This window comes from Etheostoma spectabile, chromosome 2 (genome assembly GCF_008692095.1).
Source record: "Etheostoma spectabile isolate EspeVRDwgs_2016 chromosome 2, UIUC_Espe_1.0, whole genome shotgun sequence".
NCBI lineage: Eukaryota > Metazoa > Chordata > Actinopteri > Perciformes > Percidae > Etheostoma > Etheostoma spectabile.
Genome location: NC_045734.1, coordinates 20,623,667 through 20,641,258, shown reverse-complemented (window position 1 = coordinate 20,641,258; position 17,592 = coordinate 20,623,667). Strand labels below are relative to the sequence as shown.

Genomic DNA, 17,592 nt, shown 5'->3' with positions numbered 1-17,592 from the left:
CTGTTGCTTTGCTGTATAGTATTTGTTTTGCTGTTGTATAGTATTTGTTTTGCTGAATAGTATTTGTTTTGCTGTTTTATTATGTATAGTATTTGTTTTGCTGTTTTTAATATATGAATTCCCTGTGCGGCGTCCTTGAGTGCCAAAAAAAGGCGCCTTTAATTAAAATGTATTATTATTATGATTATTATTATGTGAAATCACACCCAAACAGTTTTGCAGTTAAAATTGTCATTCTAGTAGCCTACGACCCCCAGGATTTTCAATATTACAATGTTAATTAATGATGGTCAGTTTTGACCAATCACTATCACTGCATGTGACATCTGGACATTTCACACATCTAATGCTCTGCCCCTGAACAGCTTACCCATTAGACAGTATTACACTTTTAACACCAGAACTACAATTTTATCCAGCTATGTTACAAACCCAAATTATATATCGGTTTGTACAGCAACAATTTTCATGGTGTTGAGCTGCCAAAGACTGTAAAGAGTGAGCACCCAGCACCCACTGACTAATTTTGCAAGCTTTTGCACATTTCTAAACAGTTCACATGTTGTATTGAGCTCCACAAACAACCTTTTGTTTGTAACTACTGCTGTCCAAACAGCTAACTGTTGTGGTACAAACCTGTTTTAGGCAGAACTTCTCTGAAAATTGACTTGACTTCTGGCATTGTGTCCTCTGAGTGCTTGCTGAAAGGTAAACATATTAGTTTATTACATTTAGCATGTTTAATCTGACATAGATGAAACATTTATGAAACCAAGGTACTAAAGGCAGTGAACTAAATATCCGTGAAGCAGCTCTGCTCAAGAAGAGAAGCCAAATATTTAAAAATGTGAAATTGTGGGGTCATCAAGATAGCTGTTAATGTTGCAGAGTATGTTTTAGTTGATAACAAATGGTGATCAGAAGATTTGTTGCCATTTTTACTTGGAAGAAATTTACCTTGGTGTGTTCGGTGCATTAAATAAGGCATACGAAACTGGAATAACAAAATGCGCTAAGTGCTGTAACAGTTAATGTAAATATATAATAAAAAATTACAATAAAATGTGTAAAGTAAACTATAACAACCACATTATACTTGTTCTAAGGTATGACTGGGTGATCGCATTCAGGCAAAATAGGCGTACAAGCTTATCTTGAACTGTTAGCACACTAATATTTAAACGTGTCAACTTCATTTTCATGCACATTGGTAATATTAGAGGTTCGACTTAGAAAATACGGAAGATAGGGAGGTGATATGTGGTTTGCAGCCATGTGACATACTTAGACAGCGATAACACGAAACCATCCTAAAGGAATAAAATAATCTAACACCAGTGCTGTCCTGTGGTGTATTTGTGAAATTTAACTGACTTGCAATATGTTGAGTGTTCACGTTACGATCATCTATTCGACCCCGTATTGCACAATATGATTTTGATTTAGCGTTAATTTTGTGAGTTCATGTCAAACTATAATAACATTAACGAGATGACCGACTGGGTAGTTGGGCTAATTCTAAGATTGGGTGTAAAAATCGGATCCCGTCTTTTATAGCATAATAGCTGTTAATCTGGCTCAAAATAACGCTAACGTTAGCTAGTTAGGTTTAGCACGTAACGACACAGCATAGGACCAGCTAAAGTAACGTTAATCGGTAGCTTTCTTTTAGCAAACTACAAGTCAACTGTATTACCGCTTACAATATACTTCAAAATAGTTACGTTGTTATGTACACGTTAAATAAAAATAAAAAATGAATAGTAGTGATAACCCCACCGTTAGCACCAGGAAGAGATTACAGCGGTTGTCAGGCCAACGCTTTCGCGAGAATCACGTGTCCTTCTTCTTCTTCTTCTTCGCTTTGTTTCTCAGCGCTACATTGAGATCGATCAACAGGCGACTCTCACGACACAACTCAAAATCATGATCATGATTGTTTTTTTAATTTTTTATTTGTTTAATTAATAGTTTTGCATAATGAAAGTATGAATGTTTTTGAGGTGAATATAGTTCGATATATACTATGTTTGTTCTTTACTTTGATTAATGCTACTTTATTCTTCTATCCCACTGAATTTCAGAGGGCATTATTGTACTCATATATTTATTTTACAGCTACATTTACTAGTTACGACTATGGAAGCCCATTTCTGCCAATGTGGTGAAAAAAAGATCATGTAAGCCACTAGAATTAGAACGTTTCACAAAATAATGATATAGGATCTTAAAGTAATGATTTAGTATCTAAAAATAATGAGAAACATTTAAAGTAATGACTTAGTATCTCAAAATAACGACAAACGTTTGAAAATATTGACTTAGTATCTCAAAATAATAAGAAATCTTTCAAAAGAATAACTTTGTCTCAATATGCACATTTCCGCCAATGAAAGCCAATCGTGGTGAAATAGTAAATTTACCCAAGTGATGAGGAAACTTGAAACCTGACTGGAGTTTTGTGTCCAGCAGCAATTTTCAAATGAAACATATTTACATATTCATATGGTTAGGGATGGGTAGATGTACGATTTTTTAACAAGGTAACTGGAATTTCTTGGGGATCTTAAATACAAAATATTATTTTTATTATTATTATTATTATTATTATTATTATTGCTACTACAATTTCGTAAAAAAAACATGATTCACTTCGTAGATGTATACATGTAAATTAAAACTAATATAGAATATTTGATATTGGTATTTCAAAGTCTCGTGATAACATTGGTTAGGCGTGCGAATGACGCAGTTTGGTGGCAGGGGAGGGAGGGGAGCATAGAGCAGCAGCAGTGTAGGAAAAGAGGAGGAAGCAGCAAGGATGGCGGAGGCACACCTCTGAAGGTAAAACAGTTAGCTATATTATCTCATTAACAGTAGATGTTTTACCCCCACAGCTCGATGACGCATCACTCCAAAGATAATACACTTGTCAGCCTCTTGTTACGGCGTGTGTAACATTAAAGTGTCATTTTGCGGTGGTGAGTACGAACGCACTCTTTTGTTCAGCTTCGGAATGGCCGCTGTTTTTGTGTTTTCTTTTTTTCTATGGCTAATATTCAATACAAGGACGGGTCTTATACACTGTGTTAAGTTAGTTCGCACATTGTGTGCTTTAAGTGGCCGCTCTGCCACGATATCAGCTACCTTCACCGGCTGTTCTCTTTGGGTGTCTGCCTCCCGCTTAGCAGGCTGCAGCAGAGATTTCCCCTCTCGGTCGAACTCACGGCGGACGGGTCGGTCCGCGTCCGACAGCCGCTCTGCTCGGGCCTACACATAGGTAGCTCTGCTTGAGATAAAGCTAACCGCTGGATGTTGATAAGTATGCCAGTGAAAGCCTTCATACATGTGCACCTTCCTATACGCGTAGTAATAGCCTTCCTTTTGTTATTTCATATTGGCCGTACTGATAATTTGTTTCTTTTGACTACCAATATCTCTTGCTAAAATACTGTTAGCTTGCGGGCTAACTCTCTCGCTAGCTGACGTTAGCAGTCTGGCACAACTGACGTTTGCTGTTGACGTTTAGCTTAGCTGCTTTTATTTCCTGCCTTGTTGTCAGTCCTTTTTAGTAGGCTTAGCCAGTGAATTTTCTATATTTTTGAAGATTGGTCAAAAGATATATGTATTGTAGGTTTTTTTCTCCCAGTTACTTTCTAGGCTGGTTAAGCTAACATTAGATATTTTTAGCCTACGTGAGTGGATGTTAGGTTAACAGCCAAAACGTAACATTTAGCATAACTACTGTTGGCGTCAAGGTATCATTGTCACAGCATTACACACATATATCCAGAACCTTTGCACATTTCCTCAACGTTTTTGCACATCCTGCACAACACATGACAGCCTTTTACATATTTGCAAGGTTATCGTGTCTTTAACCTATTTTGTTGTTGTTGTAATGTTCTATATTTATGTTCTTTTCTCCTGTAGTACTTTGCTTTATTGTTTATTTCCTTTGAATACGTTTCTGTATGCAGTATGTACCAATCCCCAAGGCAAATTCCTTTTCAGTGGTAAGGTACTTGGTAATAAATCCTATTCTGATGATCAAACAGTGGCACCAACCCTAGGGTTTTTCCCTTAGGTGTCCATATTATGTAAATTAATTAATCTCAAAATGCGATTTGACATCGCGAACTGTTACCGTTTACCAGTAATCCGTTTCCAAGGATTTGTCATTGGCACATGTAGCCATCAAGCTAGCTGCGTCCTGTGGAGTGCTGTGTAGTAGCAGTAGCTGATAGCTGCCACCTCACCTCCTGGTTTGCCATTCACCTCGATATTAAACAGCTAACTCTTGTCGCTGACAGAACAGGTTATTGCTGGTTTGTCATTTTTTATACTTTGGTAGTAGCTTACTGTCAACACAGGATCTGGGGTTTTAGATATTTCCTGAATCCAAATCGGTAGTGCATTTTGTCATTTCACATAACTTCAGTATGTTACATTTGCTTTATTGTATTCTTTGATTGCCTTACACTGGTGCATTTCTTATTTAATCAAAAAGACATTGAAATGAACAACCAAAAGCACGAGAACAGTAGACAGGACTGCTTAGGCCTAAATGCACTAGTATTGTCAGATAGGCCCAATATGTTCTTAATGGAAACTTAATTAGTTTCTATGTGGGTTGCAAGTGCCATGAAGTAAAAATTGCGTAGTATCACTTTATGGTGGTGTTGTGTTGGAAGTACATGCATTTCTCTGAAGCTGTATATGAGCTGAACCTCATGTATTTCTACTAAACGAGTAGTATTAACTCATTACATTCTTGCAAGTCATGTCCTAGCACTTGCCTGTTGAATTGACATTGTCTAATGGCTTTTGTCAACAGAGCATCCATCAACAGGGCAGTTTTCTGATCAAAAAAACATTTAATTGTATGGCCAATGGCTGCCTTGTTATTCTGCTGTTTTCTGCACAGCTAAAAGGTTGTTTCCATTTCTACATATCCCCTCCCTTATGGTTAGATTGTTTAGGTTATTCAGTCATTACATTCATGCAAAACATGTGGGCACTGTCTTATGTATTTATGCCTGGTTTAGTTAATATTTTTTTCTCATGACCTGGCCAAGCCATAAACGAGAGCTCCTGCATGGGTTACTAAGCTTGATTTCTTTACCAAAAATATGATATGATAGTCATAAATGTCATTACAATTAGTAAAATTAACTAGGATATGAACTTGCTGCATTGAATGTTAAACCTTTTTTCTGGTCTTGTTTGGTCTTTCTTTCAAGGTTTAAGCAGAAAACCTCTTTAGTCTTTAAGTAGAGAGATGACTTTATACAGATAATGTTAACATGTGGCTTGTTATAAACCATATAATGTTAGGTACCAGGACAGGGACATAGAGAGTACAACCATAAAAGGAAGTTGTTTGCAGTTTGGGTTAGATGGCCCCAGCAGTTGGGCTGGCCTGGTTATTCTCCTTTTATGTTGATAATTATTTTCTACACTTGTAAGCCAATTACAGTGATTCACCTTCTTATTTATGCTCACCTGAAAGAGCAATGAATACCTTTTTTATTTACCAAACACACAACTCAAGCATTCTGTCATATTAGGGGTACTGCTATTGCTTTTACCAAAAAGGTCATATGACCTGTTGTTGTGGGGACTTCATGCTTTGAAGGCCACTTCTAAAGATTACTCTCAGCAGTCCTAACCTTTTCACTTATCTCTGATCCTGAGCCAAACCTGCCTCTCTTTTTGCCACAGCTTAACTTGTACTAGTGCAGGAGAGCTTTACACAGTCACAGAGGACAGCAACAGAGACTAAACAGAGACATGCCTCCAGAGACATTTTTGCTCAGTTTGTCATGCAAGATCCAGAGAGTTGAGAGTTTTGTCTTGGTGTCTTTGAAACGTTAATCTTCAGTATGATTGTTCTGTTATAGGCTTCAGTGAAGAGGGCTAAATGGCTGAATGCATGTTTAGGTGAGGCCATAGATTTACAGTATTGTCAACACCCACAGGGCCATGTTTGTTTAGTAGGAGTACGTTGCTGTGAGGTTATGGTTATGATCAGTACATTCAACAGATTTCCATGCCTCATAAATATGGAAGAAAATTGTCAGCGTATTAGTGCTCCTTTTAATGTATTTGTGTATTTCTTCTTCTTCTTCCCCTTAGCTCACAGTAGGCCCAACTTAAAATTAGTTCAAATGTTAGTTAATATATCTTTATTCTAATGTTTATTGTTCTAGTGCCCCATATCGCATAATATCTGTTGAGAGAGGAGTGTCTTTGTGTACTTGTTGTGGCAGGTTGGCTTAGAAAGCCTCTCTTTTAGACTTTTTTTTTGTTATGGCATGAAAAAGTTTTCCACTAACAGCGGTTCTTTAGAAGTGTGGTTTACAAGGGTGGGTATCGATCCAAATTTTTCACCTCTCGAAAAATGTAACTACACATCGTGGCAACACACGTCTCTTGGACGTGGCTTGGTAGCATTGCATTTTCCCCGACTCATTTCCTGGTTCTCCTTTCAACAACATGAAATCAAGGAGAGGGTTAAGTTTTCCTGCTATAGATTTCCTACCTTGGTCAGAAAACACTAGCCTGGTCCTACCAGCCTCTCGTACATTTCATTTGTACTGAGAGTCTGGCCCCTGTTGAAGATTAAAACTATTGGATCTGCCGATAACCAATCGCTAACTTTTGGTCGTGATGTATGTCATGCGCATGCGCAACAAAAGGGGAAACCGACAAGGCTTTTGTTTAGGATTAGCATTGCTAGCGTTAGCCTCATACTGTTATAAAACGGCCTTCAGTGGTTCACCTGCAAAATGTCGCTGTCACTGTTTATCAATCAGTTTTTATTTAAGGGAATCTGATGCAGTATAGGCAATGTATTTGCATTTTCTTCTCAATTTACTCCTCTCTCTCTCTCCAACAGTGGGAGCATATTCTGATCTGTGTCCCCCACGAGAAGACTTTGTTTACTATAAATTGTTGCGAGTCTTCTTTGAGTAGAAAATGTAAGTGTAAAAGTATTTGAATGCACGAGAACAGAAAATCCTGATGAAAATTAGTTTTTTTTCCTTTTGGAACATATCAGTTTGTATCTCTCTGTAAATTGGCAGAAAACAAAAAGGATGAGCCTTAGGAAGACATTGTGTGAAAGTGTAGAAATGAAATTGTAAATGTAAACAAAACGTATTTCTCTTTTCTCAACAGCAAATCCATCGAGAGATTAAAAACAACTTGATGACCTTTGCAGCCTGAATTTATATCCAAAGGACCTGGGATTGTATGCAGTTCAAACACTTAAGCATGTGGCCTATGGGTGCCACAGTCCAGCTACTTCAAAGGATTTTTTCTCCCATGGCATTTTAACAAAGTATCAAAAGTGACCCAAAAACCTTTGGATCACAAGGCCTTTTTTCAAGGATAATCATAAATGCATGGGCCTGCATAGGGATGTTTTCTTTAAAAGCCTCCACGGCTATCTGTGTCTGTTTTTTTTTGAATAAGTAACCTGACAAGAAAGACTCCCATGAGCAACTTAACAGGAGGCCCGATAACGTCGACATGAGTAGTACTTTAGGCAAAGAAAAAGACCCGAAAGAAAAGGACCCCAAAGGTGGTCCAGCGGGGAAAGAAAGGGAAAAGGAGGCCAAGGCTCTAGCCGGCTTAGTAAAGGATGGTGGCAAAGAAACGAAGACCAAAGGGAAAGATGCCAAAGAAGGAAAGAAGGACACCAGCAGCTCAACACCGGGTGTTGCCTTCTCTGTTGACAATACGATAAAGCGGCCAAACCCGGCACCAGGTACACGCAAGAAGTCCAGCAATGCCGAGGTGATCAAAGAGCTCAACAAGTGTCGGGAGGAGAACTCAATGAGACTGGACCTTTCTAAAAGGTCCATTCACATGCTGCCCACCTCCATAAAGGAGTTGACGCAGCTGGCTGAACTCTACTTGTACAGCAACAAGCTGCAGAGCCTGCCGGCGGAGGTGGGTTGCCTATCAGGTCTGGTCACTTTGGCCCTGAGTGAAAACTCCCTGACCAGTTTGCCTGACTCCCTGGACTCTCTTAAGAAGCTTCGAATGCTCGACCTCCGGCACAACAAGCTGAGAGAGATACCGGCTGTTGTCTACCGGCTGACATCTCTGACCACGCTGTACCTGCGCTTCAACCGCATTACAACTGTGGAGAAGGACATCCGAAACCTATCCAAGCTCACTATGCTCAGCATTCGTGAGAACAAAATCAAACAGCTGCCCGCAGAGATAGGTGAGCAAAAATGCGTAAACACCGTATAATTTCTTCTAATTATGGCAAGTTTTTTTTGCCTAATGGCCATGAGAAATCAAATAATTGTTGGAGGTAGTCAGTTACCAATGGGTTTATAACATTCATTTCCAGTGCAGCTTATCTTGTGCTCATAATACATTTTGCACATCTTATTCGGTTCAGTAAGACATTCTTATACTATGCTGGGCCCTAGCACTAATGGTTATTGAGTACACACCCTTCTTCAGCTCCAGCAGTAATACATATCTTACTGTTAAAAACCACGCCAAATTGTTGAAGTGGTGAATCCAGCTGCTCATTGTATCCCGTACACCTAGTGTCTTATTGTACTATAAGTGAGAGTAGTGGCTACAACACTTGGTTAGTTATCGTAAGCTATGCACCAATGGCATTCTGATGTTGGGAAGAATGAGATAATGAATGGCTGTCTTCAGTACTGTGGATGGGTTAATGAAAGTGAATTAACTAAATATCTGAATTTTTTGTGCATCTTTTTGTAGGGGAGCTATGCAACCTCATAACTCTGGATGTTGCCCATAACCAGTTGGAACACCTACCGAGAGAGATTGGGAATTGCACACAGATTACCAACCTCGACTTGCAGCACAATGAGCTCTTGGACCTCCCAGAGACTATAGGTAATTAAGTGTATTTTACAACTCAAAACCAACGTTATTGCATAATGATTTGATCAGTGTAAAGGTAAAATAAAAGTTTACTTATATATGTTTCTTTGTCATTGTAGGCAACCTGGCAAGCATAAATCGTTTAGGTCTGCGATACAATAGATTGTCAGCCATTCCCAGATCATTAGCCACATGTCGAGAACTGGAGGAGCTAAATCTTGAAAATAACAACATTTCAGTGTTGCCAGAGGTAAGTGGAACCAAAAATAGAATGTCATTTAAAATATCATTGCTACATAATAACAAAAAATAATAATAATCATCGCTTGCAGTCTTAACTTGTATTATACCAACATCAACTGTTTCATGCAATGCTCTTGTAAATGCAAAAAACAAATTCATGTTGGAGCGTCTATAATGACTGTTGTTTACATAGAGCTAATCATGTTAAATTCTTGTGTATAACTGAGGTCCACTTGTGCATCTGTAGTAAAACTCAGAGCCTGTAGTGATAAAGTCCTGTCCTTTTCATACGGGTTCCGTCGTGTCTGTTGCTGTACTTGACCAGGGCCTACTGTCAAGTTTGGTTAACCTGACCAGTCTAACACTGGCGAGGAACTGCTTCCAGTCGTACCCTGTGGGTGGACCATCCCAGTTCTCCACCATCTACTCCCTCAACATGGAGCACAACCGCATCAACAAGATCCCCTTTGGTATCTTCTCCAGAGCCAAAGTGTTAAGCAAGCTTAACATGAAGGTATATATGCATGCTTGTTTTTAAAATGATTGAGATAAATTCTTAAGTCAGCTGTATTTAAAAATTTTAAGCAGTGTAAAAACAATCATGAACCAATACCGTCTTAATTTTGTCTGCTTGAACCTTTTATTTTTGCCAAAGTGAGGTGTGATCAAGGCATCACAAGTCTTAATGACTAGACGGCACACATTTGGACTTTTTGTAATACAAAACCACAAGTGTTATAACATTAATGATGGCTCTCTTCTATTGAAGTGTCCCAATAAGCCTTGGCAGTGAGTCAGCAGGCACAATACCAGGACCCTGAAACTGAAGCAACTAAATTCAGCCATTATACTTATTTGATATACATCTGTGAATTTTCTGCTGCAACATGTTAACATATCTTCAATAAAAACAGTCCTTTGAAACATGAGATGAGAATTATACCTGAGCTATACTGTGTCAGAAACAAAAAAATCTACACTCCCTTAAGTAATATAGAAGTTTTTAAATCTTAAACATACCTTTGGGGAAATGTAGAATGTACATTTTTTATGGTAAATCCACTGTCTTGTAGGTCTTTAGCATTGTGTACTGTTGACTTGGCTTAATTTATAACACAACTGAGCTGGTACTGTAAAGGTGTGTAAAATTGCACAATTAAAGCAGAGCAAGGTCCAATACGGCATCTTTCATTATTTTAAAGAAGCCAGGTTGTGCATACTTTTAAGAGTGTCGTTTTTTTATGCCAGGGTGAGAATAATAATAATAATAATAATAATAAATTGAATTTGTATAGCGCTTTTCCCGAGCTCAAAGTCGCTTAACAGGGTAGAGACAGTGTTTATTTAAAAAAAAAAAAAAAAACTAAGGATAGGCAGAACCGAAAAGATGGGTCTTCAGACAGGACTGAAAAATGGTGAGGGACTCAGAGATGCGGATCTCATGGGGGAGGGAGTTCCACAGCCTTGGAGCTGCCCTGGAAAAGGCTCGGTCCCCAAAACTGCGGAGCTTTGACTTGGGGACATAGAGGAGACCGGCTGTGGTGGATCTGAGGGCCCGTGAAGGTTGGTAGGGGGAGAGCAGGACAGTGAGGTATGACGGGGCAAGGTGGTGGATGGCTTTGTAGGTGAGGACCAGGATCTTGTATGTGATCCGGTGGGATCTTTGGAGAATCTTTTCGTCCTAGTCAGAAGAAGTAGTGCAGGAAATCCTGAAATAAAGTACTGCATTTACATGTAGTATTACACCTCATGGTGTATGTTAAATACCAGTGCCACTTGAATTCAGCACCGTAGAGTGGAAATGCATCGAAAGAATGCCTATTTGCTTCTACAGTATCTCAACTGTATTGGCCTTAAGTTAGGCATGCACCATTAAAAGTCTTTAACATGTTACCCAGTGTACGTCCATACTGGATGTAGTTTGGACCTCCACTGGAAATGGGTAACACTGGCACAGTGCACTAGTTTACTCTTTCTCTGAACAGCATTGTCCTTCTGCTGACCCTCTGAAATGTTATTATGCTAATAAAGGTATACCATTGTCTTCTTCAGGACAACCAGTTAACATCTCTGCCATTGGACTTTGGCACATGGACTAGCATGGTCGAGCTTAACCTGGCCACCAATCAGCTGACAAAGATCCCAGAGGATGTCTGTGGTTTAGTCTCTCTGGAGGTGAGTCTTGCATTCACGCATAGTAGTAGGGCTCGGCAAAATGGAGAAAATCAAATCTCACGGTATTTGTCTACATATATCACAATATTTATGTACAAATACTTCCATCGATACCGCAATGATATTGTAGTGTTGACTATTGGTGCTTTCACAAAATATTTACACAATGAGATTTTTGATAAATGATCATCAGTAATGTGGTTATAATGACTGAGTGTGTAAAGGCAAATAATAGAACATCTTAGAATAGTCTGGTAAGTTCAGAAAATGACTTTGCTTTAATGCAGCCTTTAAAACCAGGAAAAGCCATGTTACGCTATCCAAAATCTAAGATGATATCTAGTCTCATATCACAATAGCAATATAAGATTGATATATTGCCTATCTCTACATAGTAGTAACTATGCTTGCTAGTGCAGGACCCAGTGATTTTATTGAAGTGAAGCATAAATTGTAGATTTTGATCAACCAATAATTAGGAATAAAAGAGTTTGAGCCAAACATTACAACCCTTATCTTGGGAATGTATCGTTGAGGCTAATGGCTTGTGTAGCAAACATACATAGCCATAGGACTTGTCTTAGCAACTCTTAGTCACAGAATTGCATTTTGGGTTTGGTCAAAAGTGCATAACTACTGCACAGACACTACAAACAATGTTTTGGCTGCAAATAAAATAAAAAAATAAGAATTATAAAGTTAAACTAAACATGACTGTTAGTAGTGCAGTATGAGTAATATACCTTTTTTTGGTTTTTACATTTTTCATGGTTTCACTTAAATCAAAAAATTACCAACATCTTAACTGGATATTTGACATCAGTTAAGAAAATTGTTTTGATTTTGTGTCAAGACTGTTTGCTTTAATGCTTGTGCCATGATGCAAGAATCTCAAAAAATGTTTCCATTATCTTCACAGGTGTTAATATTGTCCAATAATCTTCTCAAGAAGTTACCGCATGGTATTGGGAATTTGAGAAAGCTACGGGAACTTGACTTAGAGGAAAACAAGTTGGAATCTCTACCCAATGAAATTGCGTATCTTAAAGATTTACAGGTACGTTTTCCAAAAATGCTTTTCTCTCCATTATACTTTATATATAGGCTCTTTGTTAATGGTATTTGCAAAATGTTGTATCTGATTTGTATCTGTTGCTATGGGTAAAATGACTATTAGAATTTAAGCTGCTGCTTCTTGCTTTTAGATGCTTTTGCTAAGGCTTATTTTCTGTTCATGGCTCTGTAAATAGATTTAAAAAAAAAAAAAAAAATCTGATTTTGGCAACAGATGGCAATGCATGCCTCAAATGTTGCTGTAAATAAAGGTGGATTCTTCCTTGTAATATCCTACGGCTTATTTTCTTGCTCTGAAGTAGACCTGCACAATGCTGTGAAAAATATGAATCACGATTTTTGAGCTTAGAATTGATATCACAATTCTCTGCCACGATTTTATTCTCTCAAAGTATAATGTTTATTGCACACATGAACCATGACAAAACAAAAGAAATTGGCAGTACCAAACATAGATTTTTTTTTTGGCACCTATAGCACATTGTGTATCAGCACGAGCCTGTAAACATAAGGCCTCAGTGAAGAGAAGGGAGAGCATTGCAATGCTTGGGAGCGCTTTCAAACCTATTTTATACAGTCAGTGTTTCAAACTCACCGAAGAAAGTAGCGTTTGTGATGCAGAATCAAAGTCATTTGTAAAAAATAGAACCTAAATCCGTAAGCAAAATCCCAATTGGTATCAACACAGTTTTTAAAACGGTATCCAATCCTGGTTAGTGGGTTGAAAGAACCAGAACTCTCGACTTTATTGTAATTGTAAGTAGGCCTGCACAATATTGGGGGAAACACTGACATTGCAATATTTTTTTCCTTGAGATATATGTTGCGAAATGAAAAAATAAAGTAATTTTTAAAAGATGACAGAAATAGCTTGATTAATAAATCATTCTTGACTACTGCTGTGATTTTGTAGGGGAGTGCATTGACATAGAAGATAAAAATTAAAGGTTCTTTTCTAATGTGAACCATTCTTTGGTCAACTTTAATGCTTTACAAACACTAAAGCAAGTAGGCGCTGGGACTACGCTTCTGAAGGTTTTTTTGACAGGGAAATTGGGTAGAAATATGCTGGTTAACTAGCATGACACCATTGAATTCACATAATCCTATCAATCCAGGCTAAAATGAATGACAGTGACTGCATGTTTCTTCCTCTAAATTTCAGGTTGTGGTCGACTAGCGGGGCCAGCTTGTTTGTTTGATAAATTGATCAGACCTGCATATCACACACACTAGCAACAAACTCTGTATATCCAAGAACAATTAAATCAGTGTAACAATTAGGTTAGATCAGACACATACTTCTGTTGTAGATTAGTGTTACCTTTCCAGTGTCGCGGCTCCGAATCGTAACGTTAGTTGGGACGGACGAACCCCTTGTTTCTTTAGGCCAACTATTAGCTTTAACCTAGCTGGTAGCAGCTTTCTGCGGGGGAAAATGTCCGGGAGACATTGTGATTCATATTTGCAGCGGACATAAAACACTGACTCCCCATTGAAAACTATCTGCAGGTCAGTCAAGCAATTGGATGAAAGTATTTTTTTTTTCTTATTTAATGTTCAAATTGCTTGTGGGAATAAAAACTGTTCCTAAATCCGGATGTGCATGTTTTTGCCAACCTATAACGGCCATTCATTTAATTAAATTAATTAGGTATTTAATTATTAGGTCAAACATACTCAAACTAATGTAATGTCATTTCAGCAAACTAAAACATTGAGAGGTTAATCTATCTATCTATCTATCTATCTATCTATCTATCTATCTATCTATCTAGATATCTAGATATCTAGATATCTAGATATCTAGATATCTAGATATATAGATATATAGATATATAGATATATATATAGAGAGAGAGAGAGAGCCTTGGCTATATACAAAGCCTTTTACATTTTTTAGGAACAGGTTAGTGAACATGCAGTCTACCCACTAGATAAATATCCACATTTGGTCTCTGTGAGAGCAATGGTGTTGGTTATAACTGGGTTATAAATGTTGTGATTGTATTTTAGCCTTTGCGATTGGTGAATGCAATTCTCATTTCAACAACCCTTTAGAAATTGGTGTTGACAAATAATCAGCTGACCACGTTACCCAGAGGCATCGGCCACCTCACCAACCTGACTCATCTTGGTTTGGGGGAGAACCTGCTGCAACACCTTCCAGAGGAGATTGGTAAGTACTTCCCTACAACTCCCAAATACTTAGATCAGTAACATGCACCTCTGTTGTGTTCAGGGTTTTTCTTTACTACTTGAAGGCCTTCAGTGATGGTGGGGAACCAGAGCTGATCCTTGGATGCTCTATTGTGGCTGAAAAGTGTCTAGGAAACGAGTGGAAGAAAACGCACAACCACAACCTTAAATTTTGGCACTTCATTTTGTTTACCATTTCAAATATGTTAAGTCTAATACACCATTAAACTAAATACAAAAACAAAGTAAAACAATTAAAAAAAAATTAACAACTCATTTTTCTGTAGTGACAATGTAAAACTGTAAATGACCTGCACATTTTACGTTTATGCAAGTTAAGCAAAACTCTAATATATTTAGCATTATCTACAAACTCATTAAATTCATTGACAATATTAAAGGAGTTGGTGGCACTTTTTGAAAATCAAATTTTATGAACTAGTTTTTTTTGTTAAATAAAATTTGAAATGTAACATTGTTTTCTTGATGAAAGCTAAACTTAACCATTAGGATTTAAGAGCTTATCGGTGTGTCCCGCCTCTGATTCTTCCTCCCTGGCGACTGCTGATCTAAGGAGTTAAGCTTAGTAGTTAAGCTAGAGATTAAAATGAGTGGAGGAAGAAGCTAAAGGTGGGTTTATATTTAGAGCTTCTACACTGGACCCGGAATTGAATTATACCCAAGGCTTGGATGTATTTAGTCTTTAAAAACCACTACTAGTTTGTCATTTAAAATAAAAAAAAAGGCCCTCTACAGTGTTTCAACCATATCATGTCTTTCCAGTACTGGTACAAAAAAATGACAGTAACACAGGATTATTAGAGCTGAAACCATTAGTTGATGGATGTTAATCACCAACTATTTTCATCACTTATTAACTGTTTCAGTCAAGCAAAAATACCAAGCATTGTGAGACTGTTCTGCTTTTCTTTCATATATGATAGTAAATTGAATACTTTGGGGGGTTTGGTCAGATAAAACAAGGAATTTGGAGACTTCACCTTGGGTCTTAGAATTTGAAATGAGAAATTTCTTCCACATTTATTTTCAAATTGACCTGGCATAATAATCAATACAAAAACATTATTACTATTAATACTGTAACCTTTACAAATCTTACGTTTACAATCACAGCTCAAATTATTAAAACCAAGAAATTATTTCTTCAAGAGTGGTGATGAGCACAATCTGATTTTATTGACCTGTATTGCTCGGAGTTTGTTGATTTCAGAACCCTTTTTCCCTGGAGGACAGCATCAGTTTGAGTACATGTCGTTGCTAATGGTAACTGATGTCTGTCCTCAGGTACACTGGAGAACTTGGAGGAACTGTACCTCAATGACAACCCCAACCTGCACAGCCTCCCGTTCGAGCTGGCCCTGTGCAGCAAGCTGTCCATCATGAGCATCGAGAACTGTCCCCTCAGCCACCTGCCGCCCCAGATTGTCGCGGGAGGCCCCTCCTTCATCATCCAGTTCCTCAAGATGCAGGGACCGTACCGTGCCATGGTCTGAGCCAAGAGAAGCTCAATCCTAGTCCTTCTTACCTCCAAACCCTCCACTTGCTCTGCACACTTTCACCTGCCCGCCCCCGTTATGTGTATCATACACTGTAAAGAGAACAGACTGGCCACAATCAGCGTCCGGGGGCAATTACAAGGAGGAGGAGGGGAAAGATGAAAATGTTTCTTTTGCCATCCTTGGGCAGAAACGAGGTGAATCGTCTGAGACTTGACTTCTGTGTTACTCCAGAGTTCATCACGATCATTTTAGGACCCCAGCCATCCCCAGTCATGTTTCATTCCGAATCATACAAGAGGGAAATATTTCCATCTCTTTGCCAAAACTGAAGATATATGAAGTTCTATATATTGAGTAACTGTGAGCTAAGTGGCAAGTCTTTTAACCATATAAACCGTGCTCCCATTGCCAATGTATTTACAGTAATTACAAGCATCTATTATGTGAGCAAGGATACAATTGTATGCAAAAACAAACAAAATAAGTCTTTGGAACTTCACATTTACAGCTGCTGCCGTAATTTTAACTTTGTCATCTTGTTATATTTTCTTTTGATAGTCACTTTTTTTTTTTTCTATATCACCTTCGCTCAAGATAACTTATGCTAATTGCTTCTTGACCATGGAGAACAAAGGTCTAATGATGGCGTGTTTATCATTTTTTTTATCATTTGTTTATTTTTAAAAACTGTGCCTATGTTTAGAGTGATCCAGTGGTTCATTTCTAAACATTTTCCATGAGAATACAATTATTTCAATAATTTTTTATTATTACTGCTGTTTTTACTTTAGTTTTTCCCTTTTTTTTTTTTTTTTTTTTTTTTTTTTTTTTTTTTTTTTTTTTTTTTTTTTTTTTTTTTTTTTTTAGTTTTCCTTTTGCTGTTGCATTAATCTGTTAAAACAAGTGATATCTGTTGCAAAATACGGTGATTGGAGATATTTTTAACAAATAGCAGCAGCAGTTGTTAAACGTTAAGCTAGTAATGTATACATATGAAAAATGCCAATCATACATGCTTGGGGGAAAAAAGAAGCAAGTTTGACTTTTCTCCAACTCGGGTGGTGCTGTGACCCCCGTCTATATTGCTTTTGTGTGACAAAAAGGTATTGAAAAAAGGTGATGGGATAAATGATGAGATTTTTTTATATATATTATTCAAATCCTGGTTGTTGCCTTGAGTGCAATTTTTAGTTATGTTTACTGGTTTGATATTATCTTCAGTGTTGGGCTGCATAGCTGTCATTGAATTGACCATTAACCGACATATCACACATTTAAACAAAGGCGTTCTCTGGGTCTCTGGAGCAAGTGGAGAGTGTGCTAGAGCTTCAAAAAAAGGTTTGATAATTAAACCTTGACAGGTAACACTTCCTTTTTTGTTAATATCCGTATTATTTCTGTAGTGGTCTATTTTTGACGGGGTCTCCTAAGAATCTTAATTACATGGTGGGAGAAATGTTCCCTTGATTTACAATTGTAATTTCATTTTTTTTTT

General features: G+C 37.7%; 2 protein-coding genes across 4 annotated transcripts in view; both read left to right on the top strand.

The window, feature by feature from the left end:
- Positions 1 to 3,784, top strand: part of rbm20 (RNA binding motif protein 20) — a 71,970-nt gene extending 68,186 nt beyond the window's left edge. Inside the window, exons 15-16 of the transcript XR_004334159.1 lie at positions 786 to 788; positions 3,774 to 3,784. The gene's annotated coding sequence lies outside the window, so the exon portion shown is untranslated. The remainder of the gene's footprint in view (positions 1 to 785; positions 789 to 3,773) is intronic.
- Positions 2,762 to 16,827, top strand: shoc2 (SHOC2 leucine rich repeat scaffold protein). Of its 3 annotated transcripts, XM_032530140.1 has the most exons (10): positions 2,818 to 2,844; positions 6,902 to 6,983; positions 7,183 to 8,239; positions 8,761 to 8,898; positions 9,006 to 9,136; positions 9,455 to 9,643; positions 11,182 to 11,304; positions 12,224 to 12,361; positions 14,440 to 14,557; positions 15,883 to 16,827. In XM_032530140.1, the coding sequence occupies exons 3-10, from the start codon at positions 7,537 to 7,539 to the stop codon at positions 16,089 to 16,091; spliced, it is 1,749 nt and encodes a 582-aa protein (XP_032386031.1). In that variant the 5' UTR covers positions 2,818 to 2,844; positions 6,902 to 6,983; positions 7,183 to 7,536; the 3' UTR covers positions 16,092 to 16,827. The 3 variants fall into 3 exon arrangements, with proteins under 3 accessions (XP_032386025.1, XP_032386031.1, XP_032386042.1); XM_032530134.1 differs by lacking the exon at positions 6,902 to 6,983 and having other exon boundaries at positions 2,762 to 2,844; XM_032530151.1 differs by lacking the exons at positions 2,818 to 2,844; positions 6,902 to 6,983 and adding an exon at positions 2,961 to 2,981.
- Positions 16,828 to 17,592: the final 765 nt, after the last annotated feature.

What these genes read in the sequence shown, in the direction of transcription:
- shoc2 (XM_032530134.1), top strand. Translation starts at nt 7,537, where the DNA reads ATGAGTAGTACTTTAGGCAAAGAAAAAGACCCGAAAGAAAAGGACCCC. An exon ending in ACATTTCAGTGTTGCCAGAG is followed by an intron (nt 9,137 to 9,454) that starts GTAAGTGGAACC and finishes GTACTTGACCAG; the next exon opens with GGCCTACTGTCAAGTTTGGT. An exon ending in GTGGTTTAGTCTCTCTGGAG is followed by an intron (nt 11,305 to 12,223) that starts GTGAGTCTTGCA and finishes TTATCTTCACAG; the next exon opens with GTGTTAATATTGTCCAATAA.